Below are 21,990 nucleotides of genomic sequence, written 5' to 3'. Positions count from 1 at the left end.
ATAATGATACTCCAATCAGGATGTTTAGACATTTATTCAGGGCCTGAATTTTATTTTTGAAAATGGGGGGAATTCCCCTCTTAGGTGTCTCTTGTGAGAGGGGAAGCAGCACGGACTGTGCTTTCACAGAAGAGTCCGCTACTGATCTGCGGCTGTTTACCACACACAAAACATTTATCCATTATTTTGATTTCAAATCCAAACATTGTCACTGAAAATGCTTTTTTAGCATTGCAATTTTTTTTTTTTTTTTTTTTTTTACAGTACAGTACATCTATTATTGCCTTCTTTATCTAAAAGTGCTCTATCCCTTTAAACCTAGCCAAAAAGCCATATGTGTTGACTGTGAAACAGACTTTAATAATATGCATTTATGGTGTAATTACTACATTTTCGTGTCGATCCATGTTCATATTTACTGCAAACATTGCGCTGTTACTTTAATTCAGCGCTTGCAGCGCAGCAATAGACTCGGTGCGGAAACGATCTCTGCACTGCTGCAGACTCACCGCTACTGGAAACGCACTACTGGACCACAACCGTGTGCAGTGAACGCTTTAATCCGTTAACATGAGCGCAGAAAAAATATGCACCACGTATGCACTGCAAACGGAGTAATGTGTACCTGGCGTGAGTACCTCACCTTCAGCATTATAATTATTTTACCCGCGCCGGACAGAGACTGAGACAGTGCCGCTGCATGTCATGCCAAACCTCTCACTGCAGCGTCATCAGCTTGAGATCGGCCATTTTAGAGACTGCCGATCAAACATCCCAACGTGATTATTGGCCGATAGTGATCGGTAGCCGATCAATCGGAGCACCCCTAGTAAATTACATACAAAATGCGCACCACAAATGTGTTTTGCTCAAAATAATTTTTATCAAGTATGACCGCAACATGCAACAAAAATAAATAGATAAAAATAAACCAATTCGACAAAGGAAGAACCGACTGTTCCAATAATGCAGTGTACATCCTTATGTACACAATAATCATTAATTCTGTCCTTCACGTTTTACCTGAATAACAGGCAAATAATAATAGCCACATGTTGTAATGCTGCTTAGAGGTGCTTCGGACCTACAGTAACACATAAAGGACATTGTCTTGAACATCAATAGCAGCTCTCGGTTTGGACGTTTCAGTTGTAAGTCACATACATCGGTATAGTGAGCACATAATTCCATCCGTAACAGGGTATTTCAAGGGTCACTGCTCTCCTCTGCTCTGACATTAATACCGTTGCTCAAGAAAGCCTCTTTCTCAGGTGTGGCTGGTCCATTTGTCATTGTTGGTTCGAAGGTGTTGATGGCTTCTGTGTCGTTACTGGCCAAGGCCGCCTCTGTGCTGTGCCAGATTCCATAGCCAAAATAAATAACAAAACCTAGAAAGAAACACAGAAGGTCAAGGACAGCAAACGACCTTGTACTTGTTTTCTGTCTGTAATAAAAATGTATTTTGATTATTAATAACTACCCATTTATTGTGTTTTATCATGTTGCTGTGATTAGCCATTTAAGGCTGTGCATTTCCCCATCCTAACTAGACGTGATGCGATACGCAACAAATTTTAACTTAAGTTCTAGCATAGTGCACTTATCAAATCCTAAAAGGCTACAACTGAATTAAGTATTCAGGCTGTTGTGCTGTTTCAGCATGAGGCGCAGCCCTGTGTTCATTTATATGTGAGCAGCTCATGATCCAGTGTCTTCAGCATCTCAGTTCGCAGTAAATACAGTGCTGTGAATTTAACATACGTTTGGGAATTTAGGACACTTTATTTTGGCAGTTGCATAATTTCTACTATTTCTGTAGGCAGTAGTTCACAGCACTTCACTAGATGTATAATGCAAAGCATTTGTAAAGCATTCTGTTAAGAAATTAAGTAAAATACACTACCAGTCAAAAGTTTGGAATAATTACAATTTTGAGCCCTTTTTAAAAGAAGTATCTTATGTTCACCAAGGCTGCATTTATGTGACAATGTGAAATATTATTACAATTTAAAATAACTTTTCTATTTGAAAAGGCCGATACATTAAAAGGTAATTTATTGCTGTGATGCAAAGCTGAATTTTCAGCATCATTATTCCAGTCTTTAGTGTCACATGATCCTTCAGAAATCATTCTAATATGCTGATTTGCTGCTCAATTATTATTGGTTCACTGAACATAATTTATTGCAATAGAATTATTTTGTATCATCATAAATCTCATAGTCAGTCTTGATTTAATAGTGTAGCACTGTTTCCACAAAATATTAAGAAGCAAAAACTGTTTTCAACATCAATAATACTATGAAATGTTTCTTGTGTTGCCATAAAATGAATAAATAACATTTTAAAATATATTAAAATAAAACAACTGATAAAACAGCTGAATAAAAATTTATTTTTTTGCAGCCTTGGTGAGCATGAAAAAAAAAAAAAACACTGAAAAATGTTAAACCTTTGGCCGGTATTGTGATTAAAATAATTATGAAATTAATGTTTTATTTCACAGTGCAGATGTATTACAATAGCAATGCATTAACGTCTTGTTATTAATAATGATAATAATAAATATATACTATTCAATTCATTTGGAAATGTAAAGACATTTTTTTTTATTTTGTTCAGTTTGGTCAGAAAACAGGTTTGAGTTCTTAATTTTGCTCTCAAAGTGCACTAGGTGTATTTTACTTAAACATTTCTAGGACCCTCCTAGAAGATCCTACGTCCACCCACCATAGTGTCATGAAGTCCTGTGCAAAACAATGAATGCATGATGATGAATTATTGACTTACCTATGGCCATCCAAATGGCGAAGCGCATCCAGGTGCCTGCATCCAGCTGCATCATCAGGTACACGTTAATGAACATGCTGAGGACGGGAAGGAACGGCAGCAGAGGAACCTGGGTACACACACACACACACACACACACACACACACACACACCCGCCTATCTTTACAAACCGCTATAAACACGGATTATAAAACTCCCTCTGTGTGCATGCAGGTATTTGTTTACCTTAAAAGACAGTTTTGTCTTGCTCTCAGGCTGCCGCCATATTAACATGGTGATGATGAAACAAACCACAGCCAGACTGGCAAGAACCATAAGAGCCCAGATCTGAAATCCACCCTGAACCGCAACGACACAGAACACACACACCAGAACACCTGCACAAAGAGGAAGGGAAGCCGTGACTCACACTGTGAAGTCAATTAATTGCTGATCTAATTAGAACTCAAGGCTGATAAAGTGTCTAGGCTGATAAACACATCCGCACGTGTCTAACCTAATACACTGGTGCAGATGTTGACGGTGAAGCCAGAGAGACGAGACGGCTCCTCATTTTTGGGGGACAGAAGGTTGCTGAGGGTGCAGAGATCTTGAGATCCAGGCAGGAAACCAGCACTGCTCTCGTTGATGGAGTCGGCCTCGGTTTCCTCCTGACAGCTGGCTCTCTGATACTGGACATTCACACTGGGCTGCTCTGGCTGGTACCTGAGAGAGAGAGATATAATAATCTAACCATCAATTATGGTTATTATTGTTTACTAAAACTATAACTATTTCTATTATGACAACTCTTGAAAGACTTTAGCATGCTAATGGATATGACAATGTTAATGTATTTGGTCTTGGCGGAATAGATCTGCTACGCTGCTGAATTGCTACTGCTGTTGGTTATTGCTGTTGTTATATATTATTGCTGCTGCTGCAAAGCAAGTACAAGAACTTGCTACTGCCAATGCATACGTTCTTCAGTGTTGTCACATGAAAAGATATAATAAAATATTTACAAAAATGTGAGGGGTGTACTCACTTCTGTGAGCGTATGTGCAGCAGATCTATAAGGTGGAGCTGGGGGGGTGGAGGGTTTCAGAGGAAGCCATTTAAATGTAAAGCAGCAAGCTTATTGGCTGCATATGCAACATGAACCAATCAACTTGTGCCAAGTAGTTTAACGCTGTGAATTAGGGCTGCACGATAAATCGCATGTGATTGTCATGCGCATCTTGAAAGAACCGGCTTTGCTGACGAGATGCACATGACAATCGCATGCGATTTATCATGCAGCCCTACTGTGAATATCATCATTTTGCATTAAGCACCCATCAGCCTGCACCAACTGGAGTTTCATTACAGAACTTGGCATTGGCCCAAAAAAAAAAAAAAGTTTATTAGAAATAACAAACATTAACTACATCTAAACCTAAATCTATAGACATTTAAAAGTAAATAAATAAATAAAAATCACAAAAAAATTACTAAAAATGTAAAGGGTTACTCCACCCCAAAATGAAAATTTTGTCATTAATTACTCACCCTCATGTCGTTCCAAACCCGTAAGACCTCCGTTCATCTTTGGAACACAAATTAAGATATTTTTGATGCATTCTGAGAGTTCTCTGACCCTCCCATAGACAGCAATATAATTACCACGATCAAGGTGCAGAAACATAGCAAAGGAGATCTGTAAAATAATCCATGTGACATCAGGGGTTCAACCGTAATTTTACGAAGTTACGAGAATACTTTTTGTACGCAAAGAAAACAAAAAAAAACTACTTTATTCAACAATTTATCTCCTCCGTGTCACCGTAGCGCCATTTTGGAGAGTATCCACTGAACGCAAACAGCGTATGCTGTTCTGTGTCAGCCGCACCACACGGATACCTTTTATACACTTTTAATTTGTGTTCCGAAGATGAACGGAGGTCTTACGGGGTTGGAACGACATGAGAGTGAGTAATTAATGACAACATTTTCATTTTGGGTGAGTAACCCTTTAACATTAAAATGAAAACAAAAATTACAGAAATAACATGCAAAAAAAGAAATATTATATTCAATATAAAATATTAACAAAAACTAATTATACCACAATAATGATATGAATACATTGAAAACTGGGCTGTCACTTTAAAATTAATTCAGTGTGATTAATAAGAAAATAAGGCAAAATGATTAACAATTATAAAAAAAGAAACTACTTGCAATGTTAGACAGCAGAAATATCAAACTCTTTTGTTTTATGTTAAACAGTCTTGGAAAATCTGAAGCCATACCTCAAGACTAAGACACAGGCTGCAACTAGTGTGTAAGCCAGCAGAGTGCCAATGGACATGAGATCAACCAGATCTTTCAGATCAAACAGGAAAGCCATCACCGCTGTGGAGAGAAGAGGAGTGTGTTACTGCAGGACAATGATTCTGCTGTATTAACTGTAATATCTATAACAAGTTCATGAATACTAATTCTGTTGTGTTAATATTGTCATCAGAATACATATTAATAAACTACCATTCAAACATTTGGGGTGAGTAAGATTTTTTTATGCTTTAAAAAAAAAAAAAGTATCTTATGCTCACCAAAGCTTATTTGATTAAACATACAGTAAAAACTGAAATTTTGTCAAATATTGTTACAATTGCAAGTAACTTATCTATTTTTAATATATTTTAAAATGCAATTTATTTCTGAATTTTAAGCAGTCATTACTTCAGTCGTCTATTTCACAATCTTTCAGAAATCATTCTAATATGCTGATTTGCTGCTCAAGAAACATTTATTAATAATTATGAAATTTTATAGTTGATTCTTTGTAACAATGTAAAGGTTTTTACTGTCACTTTGGATCAATTCAATGCATTCTTGCTGAATAAAATTATTAATTTCTTAAACAAATTTGACCCCAAACTTTTGAACAGTAGTGTTATTTCAGTGTTAACATTAATAGTGAATTGTAAACATATAACTTGTGGCATATAACATTTCATAACCACCAACAAGAAGTCAATAAAAATAGACAATATGTTAAAACCTGTCAAAACATTAAGAAATAGTTAGTGATGTGTCATTTAAAGAGAAAACAAACAACACTATTCATTCGTTTAGATTATGCGTGGCCCATGTAATGACACCATATCCTCTCTCAGAATTGCCACATATCCTGTTAACAGTTGGTCCCTTACTTATAAAAAGACATCTTGCACTAGCAGTAACACAGAAATATATTCTTATTAATAATGTTTGCATTTAATGCTTAACATGCAATTAAATGGTTTTAGGTGTAATTAAATGTACCTTAGTACGTCCTTCATAAGTATAATTTTTCAAAGATATTACATTATGAATTACACTTAAGTGCTTTTTTCACAGGAGTTTGATCATAAATCTTAAGGAAAAAGTGACATGATGAATGCTACTTAATCCATTTCTCCTCTACGCTTACCGGACAGAAGTCCGGCCACCATGGTGGCGATGATGGGCGTCTTCCTCTCACTGACGTGAGACAGGAAGCTGAAGATGAGACCGTCATTTGCCATGGCAAAGATAATGCGTGGCAGTGGGAACATGGAGCCCAGCAGACTACACAAGCAGGGGAGGGAGGATGAGTGGATATATGATCTGAATCTGAACGTAAACATGAGCCCGGTTCAGAAAATCGCAGATGCCTCTAACCTCAACACTAAAGCTGAACATAAAGGAGAGCAAAAGCTCAATATACCCCTTAGAGTTCAGCTCCTCGAATGAAATGTAACTTCATTTGAAGTTTACACTTTTTGTATTCATAAATGTGACCAAACTGTACATCTGTGTTGTTTTGTATAGTCTAGTAACAGTTTAATGTCACTGCTGCAATTCTCTGAACATAAAGGCTTAAATAAAGCCTATTGTTGGCACCAAAAAGCAGTTGGGTCATTTTTTGGCATTGCTGGAGTTTAGTGGATACGTTTAGTCATGGTGCAGTTTGAGTGGTTGTTGGCCGGATCGCTGTGAGATCTGTAAAGTGAGTCTGTTAATAGTTTAAATGAGCGTCCTCACCTGCCACTATGCCTGAGGTTACAGTGGCCATTATAGGCGTTTTGGATTTTTCACTGATGTTTGCCAAGAACTTGAAGAGCAGCCCGTCTTCAGCCATGGCCCATATTACACGGGGCATTGGGAACATGGAGCCCAACAGACTAGTTGAGGGGAGAGAAACAGATTCAAGCCATGCAGTGCAGTTAGCTTGTGCATTTAACATCTACTGAAGCTAATTAGCTTTACAACTCTGTCTTTAAAAAGTGTCATGAAAAAGCAAACCATATTTTGAGGATTTGTAGAATTGAGATCCTACAAACATATACTACCATTCAAAAGTTTGAGGTATTTTTTTTTATTTTTTTTTTTAGAAAATAATGCTTTTATTTAACAAAAATGATGGTACAAACATTTATAATGTTACAAAAGACTTATATTTCAAATAAATGTGGTTCTTTCAAAAACAAAATCTTACTGACCCCAAACTTTTGAAAAATAGTACATTTGCACAATAATAGACAATTTACACCTGAGTGATGGCACTGAAAAATGTTTGCCACAGCAAAGAGTTTAACAAGCCAATCAGAGACCATGTCTAGGCTAAGCCCCGCCCACTTCAGGTCTCCCATTCCATGAAAATAATTATTCTATCATTAACTATTTCTGTAGTCATTCATTACAGCTTGTGAGACACCACTGAAATACTTGTGGAACATGTTTGACTGTATCTACATTTGTAAGAGATTTTCATGACACTTTAAAACATGAAACAATATGTAAATCATATTAAAATAAAACATTACAATTACTTCAGAACACTGCAGCTGAATTAACTTAGTAGTAATTCATATATTAAGTTACACACAACTTTATGCCTCACAGTTCAGGTATTAAAAGGGTCATATCATCTAGAGCAAAAAATAAATAAATAAATCAACTTCACAAACACACTGTAAAAAAAAAACTCGTAAAAAATGGTAAATGACTGGCAGCTACGGCTGCTTAACAAAAACCGTAAAATTAAAGTAAAACATCTTAATTGAAATAAAGTGCAAAAACAATAATTTTACAGAAATTTTCATTAAAGGTTTTACAGAAAAAAAAAAAATATTTTACAGATTTTTCCTTGTTTCAATTATGATATTTTACTTTAATTTTACAGTTTTTGTTTGGCAGCCGTAGCTGCCAGTCATTTACCATTTTTTTACGGAACTTTTTTTTTACAGTGTACCACAACCACTTTAAATAATTTCAATAAGCATTTTGTGCATTTGTGTAGACATTTCCATTTCTAATGTCTTTTTTTCTGAAGTTTGGTGCCAAAATGGCACAGAAATTACATACTGCAGCTTTAAAACAAACAATGCTATGCAAATACACAAACACACCTCAGAACGGACATAACTTGTTAACCACCTGTGTAGTTCTTACCTGGTGGACAAAGCACAAAGGGAACCAACGGCTACTGCGTACGTCGCCCCTTCCCAGCCCACATATTTGAAGGCCACAGGAAGAGGGCTGTTCTTATCCAGCATGTAGTACGGCATCATCATCGTGAGGGCGGCTGATACACCAAAGTAGGCAACGAAACAGATGAGAAGAGATGCTACAATGCCAATGGGTATCGCCCTCTGAGGATTCTTCACCTCCTCACCTGAATCACAAACAGAGAGGAAAAGGCCTTTATTTACACAGGAAGCCAAAAAAAAAAGCTTTGGAATGCATCTCAGTTAGATCCGACTCAAAAGCTAAACTGTGTTGTCATAGAAAAGGAAGAACTCACCTGTTGTGGCGATACAATCAAACCCGACAAAAGCATAGAAACAGGTGGCAGCACCGGACAGAACTCCAGAGAAACCGAACGGCATGAAACCACCAACACCCAACCTCTCTTCAGACGGCAACGGCTCTGACGTACTGCAAATACAAACAAGTACCAAGCTATAGTATCTCCCTCAGACAAAGACAACAATATAAACCATTTCTTGGAGCATTAAAATAGTCATTTTTCACATTATGATTTAGATTATCATTAAGACTTTCCTTGTTAAATTTCATTAGATTTTTACTACCGTAGTAGTATAATTTTAAAATTTAAATTACTTTAAATTACTGCATCTTTATGATGTGCAAAAAATAAAGGCAGTGCAACAAATGCTACAATTTAAATATATTTATTTTCAAGGGGAATTTTTGGTTACCTTATATGCAATGAAAAATGTCTCAGAAACAGGCTTCATTTTCTTGTAAGTTCGGTTTTCTAAATGCATGTTATTGATCTTACTATAAATGGTTCATTCATGCAAATATTGAAATTCTTCATTTTGTGACCCTGTAATGTTTAATCCTGTCATATTTCAATCTTCTGGTGAAAATGACGTCTTTCTGGTGGACCAATTACTAGTGTTTTGAATTATCTTGAATTTTTATACATATTTTCATTTTTTTACTATTTCATTTTAACTTTAATTTCTTTTTATTTCAGTTTTAGTAATTTTGGTTAGTTACCTAATATTTTCAGCTTTATTGCAATTAAAACAAATTATTTAAATTTTTTTTAAAACACTGTGACCACATCTCAAAATCCAATCAACATCCGATCTTTTAAGATAATTTGTTACACAACAAAAACTGTTGCTAGATAATTGTGACATACTTTCCCCTGTTTCTTTTTTGGCTTTGAACAATAATAAAATCCACATTTCACAAGATATACTGTGCTTCTATCAAAGGGAAAAAATAAATAAATTCTTTACTTCTCATAGGATGTTTGGTTGAGGATTTCCTTAGGATCCAGGCTCCAGTTTTTGAGGGTTCCTTTGATCAGGCCCGACACCACCACAAACATCAGGACCAGAACATTGATGCAGGTGAACACTTTATTGACCATAGCGGACTCCTTCACCCCAAACGCCAACAAAGCTGCAGAACAAACTCAACATATTCATTTGTTGCATTCCTGAACATACACAAACTGAGGTATATTTGTATAACCTGACTCTCAGTGGCTTACCTGTAAGTGTGAGGATGATGAGCACAGCAAACATGTCGGGATACTCTGCTAACACTCCAGGGGCCTTCATACTCATGTGTAACCTGCAGAAATTCTCTATATGTTTGCCAATGAGCTCATCAAAGGTCGCACTCCAGGCCCGAGCGACACTGGACGTTCCTGAGAGAGGGAACATTATAAGTGTGGTTAGCCAATATGGGTTATAACTATTGATATTTGGCATTTTTAGGCCAGATTTAGACCTGACTACTTGAAGCATTCTTCTCACCTATGATATAAGACAGGATGAGGTTCCAGCCGGTGATGAAGGCCCACAGCTCACCCACCGTCACGTAGCTGTACAGATACGCGGAACCCGTTCTGGGTACACGTGCTCCAAACTCAGCGTAACACAGTCCGGCCATCACTGAGGCTAAGGCTGCAATCAGAAATGAGAGGACGATACCCGGACCGGCGTTTTCCCGTGCCACGGCCCCGGCCAACACATAGACACCAGCGCCCAATGTGCTGCCCACTCCCAGTGCCACCAGGTCAAAGGTGTTGAGGCATCGGAAAAGACGAGACTCTTCTGTGCTGCAGTCGACCACCTTCACTCGCAGAAGCTGCTTTCCAAAGCCTTTTATGTAGGCAAGGACCATGTTGATTTCTTTAAGCAGTCAGACACACGCGCACACACACACACAATCACACACAAACACAAGCTCTTCACTGTAGGACCAATGACCTGGAAAAACAAAAGAAAGAGCATATAAACATGATAAAACGTCTATTAAAGTTTGCTTTAAGTAAAGGTTAGTAACAAATTAATTTTTAGTTTTAATAAGTTGCCATTTTTACCTTTACTTTGTATTCCATTTTAGTTTAACCAATTGTTCTGATAGTTAAAATTGAGTTTTATTTTAAAGACATACTTCTATTTAGTTTTTATTAGTGCTGTCAAACGATTAATCAAAATTAATCACATCCAAAATAAAAGCTTTGTTTACATTATATATATATATATATATATATATATATACACTGAACAAAGTGTGTGTGTGTGTGTGTGTGTGTGTGTAGTTATTTTAGTACATCAAGTTAAACTAAATTAAATTTAGTTAATTAGCTGAAATAAAACAAACTTTTTTATGTTTTATTTTTATTTCAGTTATTTATTTCAGGTATTTTAATATTTTTGTTTTTATTTTACCATTTTAGCAAGTAACTATAAATAAATCTAAATAATGTTTTAAATTTGTTTTATAACATTAAACGCTACAAGTGAATTTAGGCATCTCAACATAATAAAGTACAGTATGAAAAACGGATATTAGTTTTAGACACTAGATAACATTTTTTTTACAGTTTTTATATGTATTTATTTACATCTAAATCTCTTTATCTTACATTTATTTTTATCAAGATATTTTTTTTTCATATTTATTCATTTTCAAATTACATAATATTAAATATAAATTCAAAGTTGTAAAGCACCTGTAAGGTAAATTACTGCATCAAATTCAGTGCGACAATCCAAAATCAATTTATCTGTCTCTATCAGCCATACTAACAATGTTTTCCCCTCCATTTACTTTGTTTTACAACCCTCTACGGACACCTTGGCAACTGAATCGCCATTGGCTAGTAAATATTTTTTAGTTTACTCGCCAGACTTATATATATATATATAAATATTTGTAAAATGGCACATTGTTTTAAATATCTGAAAGTACACTCTTAACATCAGTCAGTCAAGCATTATAATATGATAATCAAGTATTATTTAACGATAGAACTTTAGTAATTACAATTAAAAATTGCTAACCATGTATGAATGCATATAAGTAATTTTAACTGAACTCGGACTGGTGGTGGTGCTTTTTTGGTCATTCAGTGTTTCTGTAAAAAAAAAAAAAAAATCGGAAAAACTAACAAAAATACTGATAAGATAATAATGATACGAATTCTACTAATAAGAACAATATAAAACGGCAATAAGGATTAATGAACTGCTGGATTCATGAATATTAATCAGGTTGTGTGCGTTCGCTCGAACTGATTTGCTGAAATCAAAACAGGGACGATAATTGAGCGCCAGCCAATGAGATTGCCGTTTGCGCATTAGTTCCGCCCGACTACCGGAAAACCCGGCAGTTCTTAAAAGCTGAAGAATTCCAAAGGAACGCTGTTATTTTGACAGAAAAATACAACAAAGAATATCGTTTACATGTAGCGCGTCAATTCTCTCGTGTGTGTGAGACAAAGCGACGGTCAGTCGTGCGCCTTCACACTAGAGTTTACAGTACGTCAAATACAGGTACACTGCGCATCCATTCAGATGAACCGAAAAATATCACAGATAGGTTGACGGAGAGTGAAACTCTGAAGCGCTCCGTGTGTTCAGCGAGTGAAAATATATCTGTGCTAAACTTATACTTAGCCTCCAACTCACACACTGGCCAGAGTGAAGATTTAGTCGCATATGCGAGTGATTTACTCGCATTGTAGAGGGTTGTTTTATTTTGTTTCAGCATACACAATGTTCTTAAATAGTGCAGTGCTAGTTTATGACATAAATATATAAAAACATTCAATTAAAATGTGAAAAGTCTTTTTAAATCTCTGAATTCTTAAGTTAATAAATGATGCAAGAAGCGCGATCCTGACATAAGCTGGGAGAGTCACAATAGTGATGATATTTGAGCCTGATACTACCTCCACAACCAGCGTGATTTCTCTTACTCATCGTTACTGTAATAGCTGTAAGCCAAAAGCAGACTGGACGTAAGCTGGGGTATCACTTGAACTTTACAGTAGGATCTTTTTATAAACACAAGTGCAAAGCTAACGTCACTGATCATATTTAGAGAGAATAAGACACACCTGTAATAAATACACTGTACGCTAATAAACAGAATGGCATGTGCGCTCAAAGGTGTTATTCCCTTTTAGAGTTTACAGTAACAAGACACCTTATTTCATCAGCTCCTAACAGGAAGATGAAAAGCCTCTGATATTTGGGTCATTCTAGGTCTAATTTCAATGCTAAGTATATATATATATATATATTTTATATTCAACGCATAAAAAAAACTTTAAAAACTTAATATGACATTAACGTGTTCTTGACATGCATTACATTCATTCTACTGGTAATACATCATGGTTAAAACAAAGACAAATTTACAATATTCCATTCATGTTTGATTACACAAAGGAAATACATCAGAAGATAATTTAGCCTGGAATACACATATAAAGTTTGAGTCTCCCAGAAGGCCACTGAGAAACCCTAAAGCATATAAAATAAATGAGTTTCATTGCTTCATTTAGTGAGCAAAACCAATAACGGGTTTCATGGGAAACTCAAATAACATAAACGGCAAGATATCAAACCCACAGAGGCCGCTAATCAGAGCGCTCTGAAGTTTCAGATCTTTTTCTTACCAACTCAAAATATCAAAGCGAGGAAATCCTCAAAATACAAATAAAGTCCGGTGATTCTTTTCTCTGAGCTCTGGCTTCGGATCAGGACCTCCTCCAGGTATCAAAACACAATGAGGATTTGTAAAGTAAAACCTTTGATGATGTCTTTTCTCTCTGAACTCGTAATAAATACAAGTAAGGGGAGGAGTTCAAACCTGTGTCTGCCTGTAGCACGAGTCCAATGCCTTTGTGGCAACTAACTCGTTCAAAGCTCGGGCCACAAATAGCACACGGTGAGGTCACGTGAAGACCAGCAGCTGCGGTGGTCACTGAAGCCTCTACAGTCACTGCATCAGATTTTGGTTTCTGCCTGTCTCTGCCTTCTGTCAAGAAACACCTCTGACACTTAAAGCGAGATAACATAAAAGTTGCTAATTATTATGTTGTGCTAAGTATTTACTCATGTCATTTCAAAATCGCATGACGTTTTTTCTGTGGTATACAAAAGAAGATGTTTAGAAGAATGATCATGCTGCTCTGTACTAGTGGTCGACCGATATTGTTTTTTTGACAGCCGATGCCGATGCCGATATCTTGGAAAGTAGGGTGGCCGATGGCTGATATAAAGCAGATATAATTTTATTTATTTGAATTAATATTGAAGAAATGTTAAATAATTTGAAAATGGATTTAAAAAATAAATGTGTAAAATAAACATATTTATACTTTAAATGACAAAGTATTTTTCACAAATAAATAAATATTTAATAAAAATATAATTAAAAAGGAAGTAAACACTGTAACCAACAGGTCACTCACTAATCTGGGAAGTTTGTGTGCATTGGGCTTTGGGAATCATATTTTTTCAAATAAAGCCAAGGTAACACTCATTTTACATACAGCACACAGTGAAAATGACATGAATATGACATTGGGCAAAAGCATGAAGCACAGCATAATTAGAAATCTTGAGTTTTAAGTTTGATGATTGCGCATCTCCAGTGAAGCAGAACTCTCCTCCCGTCAGCATTCAATTCACACAGACCGACCATCATGCAGAGTACACGCGATCATGCATGATACAAATGCACACTTCACAAGATCTCACAGCTGGATTTGACTAAGTTTGCAAGATTTTTGAAATTAAATGTTCATTAGTCTGTCAAAGATTTGTTTAAATGATTTAAACGCGTCTTTGCTGAATGCTGACGGAAAACGAGAAAGTATTATAATGTTTGCCTTTTTTATACTAATAATATAAAAGCAATCATTATAATACTTTTTGTGCCGATATTTGAAAAATGCCAAATATCGGCCGATATATCGGTCGCCCACTACTCTGTACCATATAAAAACAGTTCATAATGGCCATGCCTGTCAAGATCTAAAAAAATATGAATCCCCTAAAGGGGCATGGTGCTGGATAAAAAAAAAAAATGTGAGGAAGAAAAATTATGTCAGTGCTAGGGGTGGGTGATATTCCAGTAGCCATGATTAAACACTAGAAATCTGTCAACTGGTAGAGATTTTGGACTGTTGTCTCTGTCACGGTTACATGTTCACATGAAACTTATTGTTTGCACATGTTTGCAAGCATTGCAATTTAAAAACAAGTGATTTTAAGCTGTTGAAACATATTTAGCAGCGAAAGAGAACTCATTTTGCTATTTGTGGGTGCTGTCTGAGAGACTGTTTCTCAGCACTGTCAGAGAGGCGCGCTCACATGAAGACGCTATTCATAGAGTGCAGGAATATTGAACGTTACTTTCGCCACTTTATAGGCCTTGAACGGTTAAATACACACACATGTCAAAATGCCTGTCTTTGTGAGTATCCTCACAAACACAGTAATTTAGGTATTAAGTGAAAGCAAACAGCTGAGAAACAAAACACGAGTAACAGTACATTGGATCCGGGCAGCTCTTAAAGTGACAGCAGGGGAGATTTGCATAACGCCGCCCAAATGTTCACGCAAAGAAAGAAGTCGTAACTTTATTGTTGCTGCCACCGCCACCGCCGTGTTGTGAAGTCGCTGTGTGTTTCGTTGCGAAAGCGAACACACTTTGTATGGCCAAGGCTCAGACCGATTTTTGTCGCACTGTACAGCCCTATCCAAACCTGTTCCAGATTGCAGAAGGAGCTGCTCAATTTCACGTCCGCCTTCCTTCACGTCACTCCACAGTCGTACACAGAAATATGTCAACAACTAGACTTTATCGTTATTATCGTGGGAAGATGAATTCTTATCGTGTGGAGAATTTTTACCGGTATATCGCAAACGATAAGATATCGCCCATCCCTATCCGTCACACGCTTGAGGTATTTCAGCCAATCACAACGCACTGGATAGCTGGCCAATCAGAGCACACCTCGCTTTTCAGACCAATGAGCTTTGTAAAAATCGATGCGTTTCAGAAAGGCGGGGCATAGAGGAGAAACAATAATGTACAGTATATGGAAAATAATGTGTTTTTTTAACCTTATACCGCATAAACACATTTCATTACACCAAATACACAAAATAATGTTCTTTTTAGCAACATTATATGACCCCTTTAATCAAACAACAAAAGAGAGATAATCTTTCACTGCTCTTGAATAAATCACTTATGCAACTTTAATAAGAAATATATTTAATTTATTTCACAGTTAAGAATAGGCACTGTTTTGTACATTTAATTACTTTATACAATGTATGCAGCATTTCTTATTTGTTCTACTGTAGTTTTTGTCCTATTGCTTGTAAATACTTTATTTAATCGCTGACTGCTTACTTGTCTTCAGTGGGCTTGAGTTTTTTTTTTTTAGGCTAGTATTAGCTTTTTGTGATACTGGCAATGGTGACTAATAAAAGCATTAAATGCAGTAACCTGTTATGTTCGGAGCATGAAGGCCTTGCTCACTTTATGCTTTAATGGTATGCAAGTTCCTCAAAATATCTTCTTTCATGTTACATGGAAGAAAGCAATCCATACGGGTTTGGAACAACATGACAGAAAGAAAATGACGATAGAATTTTCATTTTTGGAAAAACTATTCCTTTGAAAGTATTTCAATCTAGTTCAAAACCCAACCAAACAGCGTAGAACCTATGCATTAGTCTAAGCCAGTGGTTCTCAACCTATTTGATCTCCCAGCCCAACATCTTAATGAATTGTCCAGGTCTAGAAATCACACTTTTAAAATAAGGTTTATTCATATCCATACTTTTCCAAAGATGGTAGTATTTTTGACTTATTTCAAATCGTTTAAGTCATCTTAATGCCCCCATGAAAGTTTCCTGAGGCCACCTAGTAGGCCCCGGTCCCCTGGTTAAGAATCACTGGTCTAAACTAAGCAAAACAACTACTTATTAGGAATAAAAGCAGGCTCTTCTGAATACATTCTCAGTGGATGCCTGTCGATGTTAACATTCATGTTCTGGGGGCTGTTTGTTTGGAGGAAGGGCAATGGAACAAAGCCTACGTACTATACAGCCTAATGCTGCTGTGTGGCAACACATGATTGCGCAAGGCATACTGGAGCATCTGCCACTCACAGCCTTGAAGAGAAATAAGCACATCCATATCTAATATATAGCAACGCACGCATGGAAACTCGTGCTTCAGTCAAGTGTAAATCCAGTAAGTGGGCTGGGAGAGGGCCTTGCCCCATTTTCCACCAATCACAGAGCACCAGCAGAAATGGGAGGCATCTGAACACATCAGCCGGTCACATTGTGTTCATACGTACACACACCTCTTCAATCAGGTCATGATGCCCAGATCAGTTGACTCAGCTGACTTTTTGTTGAGACGAATGTCAACATCTGATTAAAGTTGTACTGAGGAATTTGAGGCATGCACTCAAGTACATCTAGTACAACTACTATATAATGGTTGTGAGAAGCACATGTACAGTATGTGAAACAGAAAACAACAGTAGAAATGGCCAATATATTTTTATACTACAGTTCAAGAGTTTGGGGTCTGTAAGTTTTTTTTGTTTTTTTTTTAAGATTCTTATTATTCTTTTAAAGTTTATTATGCTTAACAAGGCTGCACTTATTTGATCAAACATACAGTAAAAATAGAATAAAATATCAAAATAACTAACAGTAAAATAACTATATATACATATACATATACATAAAAAAAAAGTATTCCTGTGATGCAAAGCTAAATAATCAGCATCATTACTTCAGTCTTCATTGTCACATGATCTTCCAGAAATAATTCTAACATGCTGATTTGCTGCTTATAAATAATTTATATTATTATGTTGAAAACAGTTGTGCTGCTTAAAGACAAGAAGTTTGACATCTGCAGAATCAAGATATGCCCAGATTGAAAAAGAGGCATTGGTCGTGACATGGGCATGTGATAGACTTAGTTCATACTTGCTGGGACTGAGATTTGCGAAAACTGACCATAAACCATTGATTTCTCTACTAGGATCCAGAGCATTGGATGATATTCCTCCCAGAATTCTGCGCTTTCATTTGAGACTTCTCAGATTCGATTACTCCATTGAATATGTTCCGGGGAAACAGTTGGTTACAGCGGATACGCTTTCTCGGGCACCTCTTAAAATGGTGACATCGGAAGATTGGGACGATCAAATGGAGAGGGAGTGTGATCTTTTCATCAATCAAGTAATTGCAGACATTCCTGCCACTAAAGCAAAACTTGAGCTTATCAAGGATGAACAAGCCCTAGATGCAACCTGTAAACAGATACGAATCTTTACAGAAAAAGGTTGGCCATTGCATCAGAGAACTGTTTCTGAACATCTTCTGCCTTATTGGCCAGTTCGTCATGATATCCACATTGAAAGGAGATTGTGTATTAATCCCAAAGAAAATGAGACAAGAAATGCTGGAAAGAGTCCATGAAGGTCACCAAGGGATTAGTAAGTGTATAAGAAGGGCCCAACATTCTCTCTGGTGGCCAGGAGTAACCCGGGATATTCGGGAAATGGTAGAAAGGTGTGAAATATGCTGCCAGTTTTCTCAAGTTAAAATTGAGCCTTTGATCTGTACCCCGTTGCCACGGAGGCCGTGGCAAAGAGTTGCATCTGATATTTTCCAGTGGAAAAATGCTCAATATATTGTTGTGGTGGATTATTTTTCCAGATATATTGAGGTTGCCAACCTATCTGCTTTGACAACGGCTACTACAATTGATAGACTCAAAGTTATCTTTGCCAGATTTGGAGTGCCAGAAGTACTTTTTACGGACAATGGACCTTAATTTGCTTCAACCGAATTTGCAAACTTTGCTCAGGATTATGGATTTCAACATCTGACAAGTAGTCCCAAATATCCACAGAGTAATGGTGAAGCTGAGCGTGCTGTCCGTACAGTTAAGCAACTATTGAGTAAAAATAAAGATCCCCAGAAAGCCTTACTGGCATACCGAGCTACTCCTTTGGCTCAAGGTTTAAGCCCAGCTCAACTTTTAATGGGTAGACAGATTAGAACTACTCTTCCAACTGTACCTGAAAAATTTGCTCCCAAATGGCCTAATCTAAGAGACTTCAGAAAAAAAGATGCACACTTGAAAAGGCAACAAAAGTGTAGGTTTGACACAAGACACAGGGCAAAAATTGTACCTGTGTTGAATTCAGGACAGAAGGTCCTGAACAGCTCAAACAACTGGCATAGTTCAAGGTCCATCACAAACACCAAGATCTTATGTTGTGAAGACTGACCAAGGAAGTTATCGACGTAACAGATCTCACTTAATTGCATTGCCTGAATCAAGTTCTAAAACTGAAATGCCTCAAGAGAAACACGTATTGGTTCAACATCGAGAAGGAGAGACTGTTACTCGTTGTGGAAGAGTTTCTCGTCCTCCTATTAAGTTGAATTTGAGAGGACGAAGTTGAAAGAAAGACAAAAATTGACCTGAATCTTGGACTGGGAAAATGGAGAAAATTTGACTTTTAAAAAAGGAAAGGTGAAGTGTGGGAAAAAAAATGTGGGAAAAAGAAAATGTGAAAAAGAATGCTTCATTTAAACATAATTTACCTTTATTACACACCGCTCTGTCCCTTCTCTGAGAAATGTGCTGACCATTTCCTGCTTTTGTGAAGCCCCGCCCTCAAAAATAGGCGATGGGCTCTGATTGGTTAGCTTGCCCAGTGTGTTGTGATTGGCTAAACCTCCTCTAGTGCACGTCTAAACCTCCCGCCCCTCACCTCAGCGGCATGTGCTCCGGTTGTATTTTAAACAAAGGTGTCGTTAATATCGCTTATCAGTTTGAGCCCGATTGAGATGCAGAGGATATTATTGAAGAGGATCGTGCAGAATGTTCTCAGTATTGAGAACCGCTGCTTTAGAACATTGATTTTGAAACTTGTGAATCCATTAGAATCGTTAGAAGACAGAATCTAATCAATATTAAATTTGTCTCCTGAAATCTGAAGGGTATTAATAATGAAAAACAAAACCACCCTACAGTGATGTGAAACCACAAACATCCTCAAAACAAAATAGTGATGACAGGTGATTTATTGAAGCAACCCAAGGGGATTTCTGGGGTTATACAGGCCTACTCATGCCAACTTTATAACTGCAGATCTGACTGTTTTACTGTCCAAACAAAACTCTGCCAAGACAAAGTCATGACATTTTAACTCGACGTGCCCTGAAAATCAAACACAGTCCATCGCCCTTCAACTCTACAGTAAATCCTTCGCTGTCAATGTAATCTGACTGACATCTGTCAACAAGAACATAACCATATATTAAACAAATACATGGGCTTGAATCAAACCTAATCAGGGATGGTCACACACAACAACTTTGCATTTTTACAGTTGCAACAGCCCATACACACCCAAGGCAATTAAAATAAAGCTTTTGTATAACTTATGTAATCACTCAATACATTGAAATAGTTTGAAATTTTAGCTCTACATATTTTACCACACAGGCATTTAAAAGCATTTTGTGGATTTTTGCAGAATTTATTCACTTCTTGACAATATAAATCTTCATTTTACAACTCTCCTGAAATCAATATAGCTTGCACCTTCCTCAAACACAATATTCAAACACTATGTGATAAACTAGGGCAAAGTCACCTTGACCATTATATTTGCAGTTTGTTCATGGCGTTTCAAGATACAGAGAAAACTGTAAAACAACATTACATTTGATTATTTGATTATTTTCTCTGAATCAGTTCAAATAGCATTTTAAAATCCCTTTAAACTGATTCAATTATTCGTTGCATCATCACTAAAACAATGTTTACATCACATCTTTCATTTTGCCATTTTTCACTATGCATTATATGTGCTGCATGATTCAATGTAATCCTTGTTTAGAAATGTGCATCATTTTTAACTAGAGTTCTACTCTGTTTTTATATCTTGAATCTAATTAATTTCGATTTTGAATCAAACACAGGAATAAAAACCAAAAGCTGAATAAATAAGCCTATATTTGGCTGAGATACAACTATTTGAAAATCTGGAATCTGAGGCACTGGGTCAGCTGGCCAATCAGAGCAGACTGCGCTTGTCAGAAGGAGGGACTTTGTAGAAAACGAAGCGTTTGAGAGAGGCGGGGCATAGAGGACCTACAATAATGTACAGTATTTGAAAAATAATGTGTTTTTTGAACATTAAAGCATGTCAACATATTCTGTTACACCAAATACACAAAATAATGATCTTTAAAAAAAGCATCATATGACCCCTTTAAAGTTGTCCAAATGAACTTATTTGGAATGCATATTACTATTCAAAAATTAAGTTTTGATATATTTACGGTAGGAAATTTACAAAATATCTCCATGGAACATGATCTTTACTTAATATCCTAATGATTTTTGGCATAAACGAAAAACCGATCATTTTGACCCATACAATGTATTGTTGGCTATTGCTACAAATATACCCATGCTACTTAAGAGTGGTTTTGTAGTCCAGGGTCACAAATGGTTTAACGTTTTGACAATTTAACGTATAACATACAGCACTTACTATCATCCTTTAGTCAAATAAAATTTAAGGACATTGAAAATGTAAAATAGGCCTAATAGTAGAAGCTATTTTTTTGTTCACAAAGAACATGATGCAAGATAACAAATGTAAATGAAAACAAAAGAACTTCCTCTTTCTGATATGACACTTTGTAAACAAACCCAGCATCACTGTACTCAAAATAGAATAACTTTAAGTAATAAATCATTATGAAATGTTATATAATGCACACTACAGATAAACTGTTCAATATTTAAACATGAGGTTTAAAATGGATATAAAGTTCACTTTTTTTAATGTACACTAACCAATGGCATGTTAATTATATAATGTTTGCTAATGTTATTAAAGGCAGTGCTAATGTCACACTGCATGCTCAGTGACCAGTAAATAGCTTTTTTTTATTAGCATAATGTTGTTCTTTGTAAATTATATTCTCTTTTACACTGTCTGTGGGTTAGACATCTACATGGCTATGAGTATTACATGTGAATACTGGCTGTGTTGGGATCATAATCTCTATATTTTGCTTCTGAGTAAACTAATCCATCTTTACCCTTTTGAAAAAACCAGCATATGCTGGTTAGGTATGTTTTGACACTGGGATGCTGGTTTAAGCTGGTCCTTTACTGGTTTATGCTGGTCCTTTTGCTGGTCCTTTGCTGGTTTAAGCTGGTCCTTTGCTGGTTCATGCTGGTCTTTTTGCTGGTTTATGCTGGTCATGTGCTGGCAAAGGACCCGCATAAACCAGCAAAAGGACCAGCATAAACCAGCATCCCAGCGTCAAAACATACCT

At 36.5% G+C, this 21,990-nt stretch overlaps 1 protein-coding gene across 3 annotated transcripts in view; it reads right to left on the bottom strand.

Annotated features, from left to right (window-relative positions):
* Positions 1 to 766: 766 nt before the first annotated feature.
* Positions 767 to 21,990, bottom strand: part of LOC107699226 (high affinity cationic amino acid transporter 1-like) — a 23,010-nt gene continuing 1,786 nt past the window's right edge. For 2 of the 3 annotated variants that reach the window (XM_016500424.1, XM_016500426.1), the window contains exons 2-12: positions 10,084 to 10,539; positions 9,816 to 9,974; positions 9,559 to 9,724; positions 8,586 to 8,719; positions 8,234 to 8,456; positions 6,824 to 6,963; positions 5,065 to 5,167; positions 3,288 to 3,496; positions 3,017 to 3,168; positions 2,791 to 2,899; positions 767 to 1,388 (exon numbers count right to left, since the gene is read on the bottom strand). In XM_016500424.1, the coding sequence (XP_016355910.1) occupies positions 1,207 to 1,388; positions 2,791 to 2,899; positions 3,017 to 3,168; positions 3,288 to 3,496; positions 5,065 to 5,167; positions 6,824 to 6,963; positions 8,234 to 8,456; positions 8,586 to 8,719; positions 9,559 to 9,724; positions 9,816 to 9,974; positions 10,084 to 10,453 (1,947 nt within the window). In that variant the 5' untranslated portion in view covers positions 10,454 to 10,539 and the 3' untranslated portion in view covers positions 767 to 1,206. Of the gene's footprint in view, positions 1,389 to 2,790; positions 2,900 to 3,016; positions 3,169 to 3,287; positions 3,497 to 5,064; positions 5,168 to 6,823; positions 6,964 to 8,233; positions 8,457 to 8,585; positions 8,720 to 9,558; positions 9,725 to 9,815; positions 9,975 to 10,083; positions 10,540 to 13,241; positions 13,359 to 21,990 lie in introns of those variants that run through there. The other variant, XM_016500425.1, reaches the window with a different exon arrangement.

This window comes from Sinocyclocheilus anshuiensis, unplaced genomic scaffold (genome assembly GCF_001515605.1).
Source record: "Sinocyclocheilus anshuiensis isolate Anshui unplaced genomic scaffold, SAMN03320099.WGS_v1.1 scaffold242, whole genome shotgun sequence".
Lineage (NCBI taxonomy): Eukaryota > Metazoa > Chordata > Actinopteri > Cypriniformes > Cyprinidae > Sinocyclocheilus > Sinocyclocheilus anshuiensis.
This window is presented reverse-complemented; position numbering and strand designations above follow the sequence as displayed.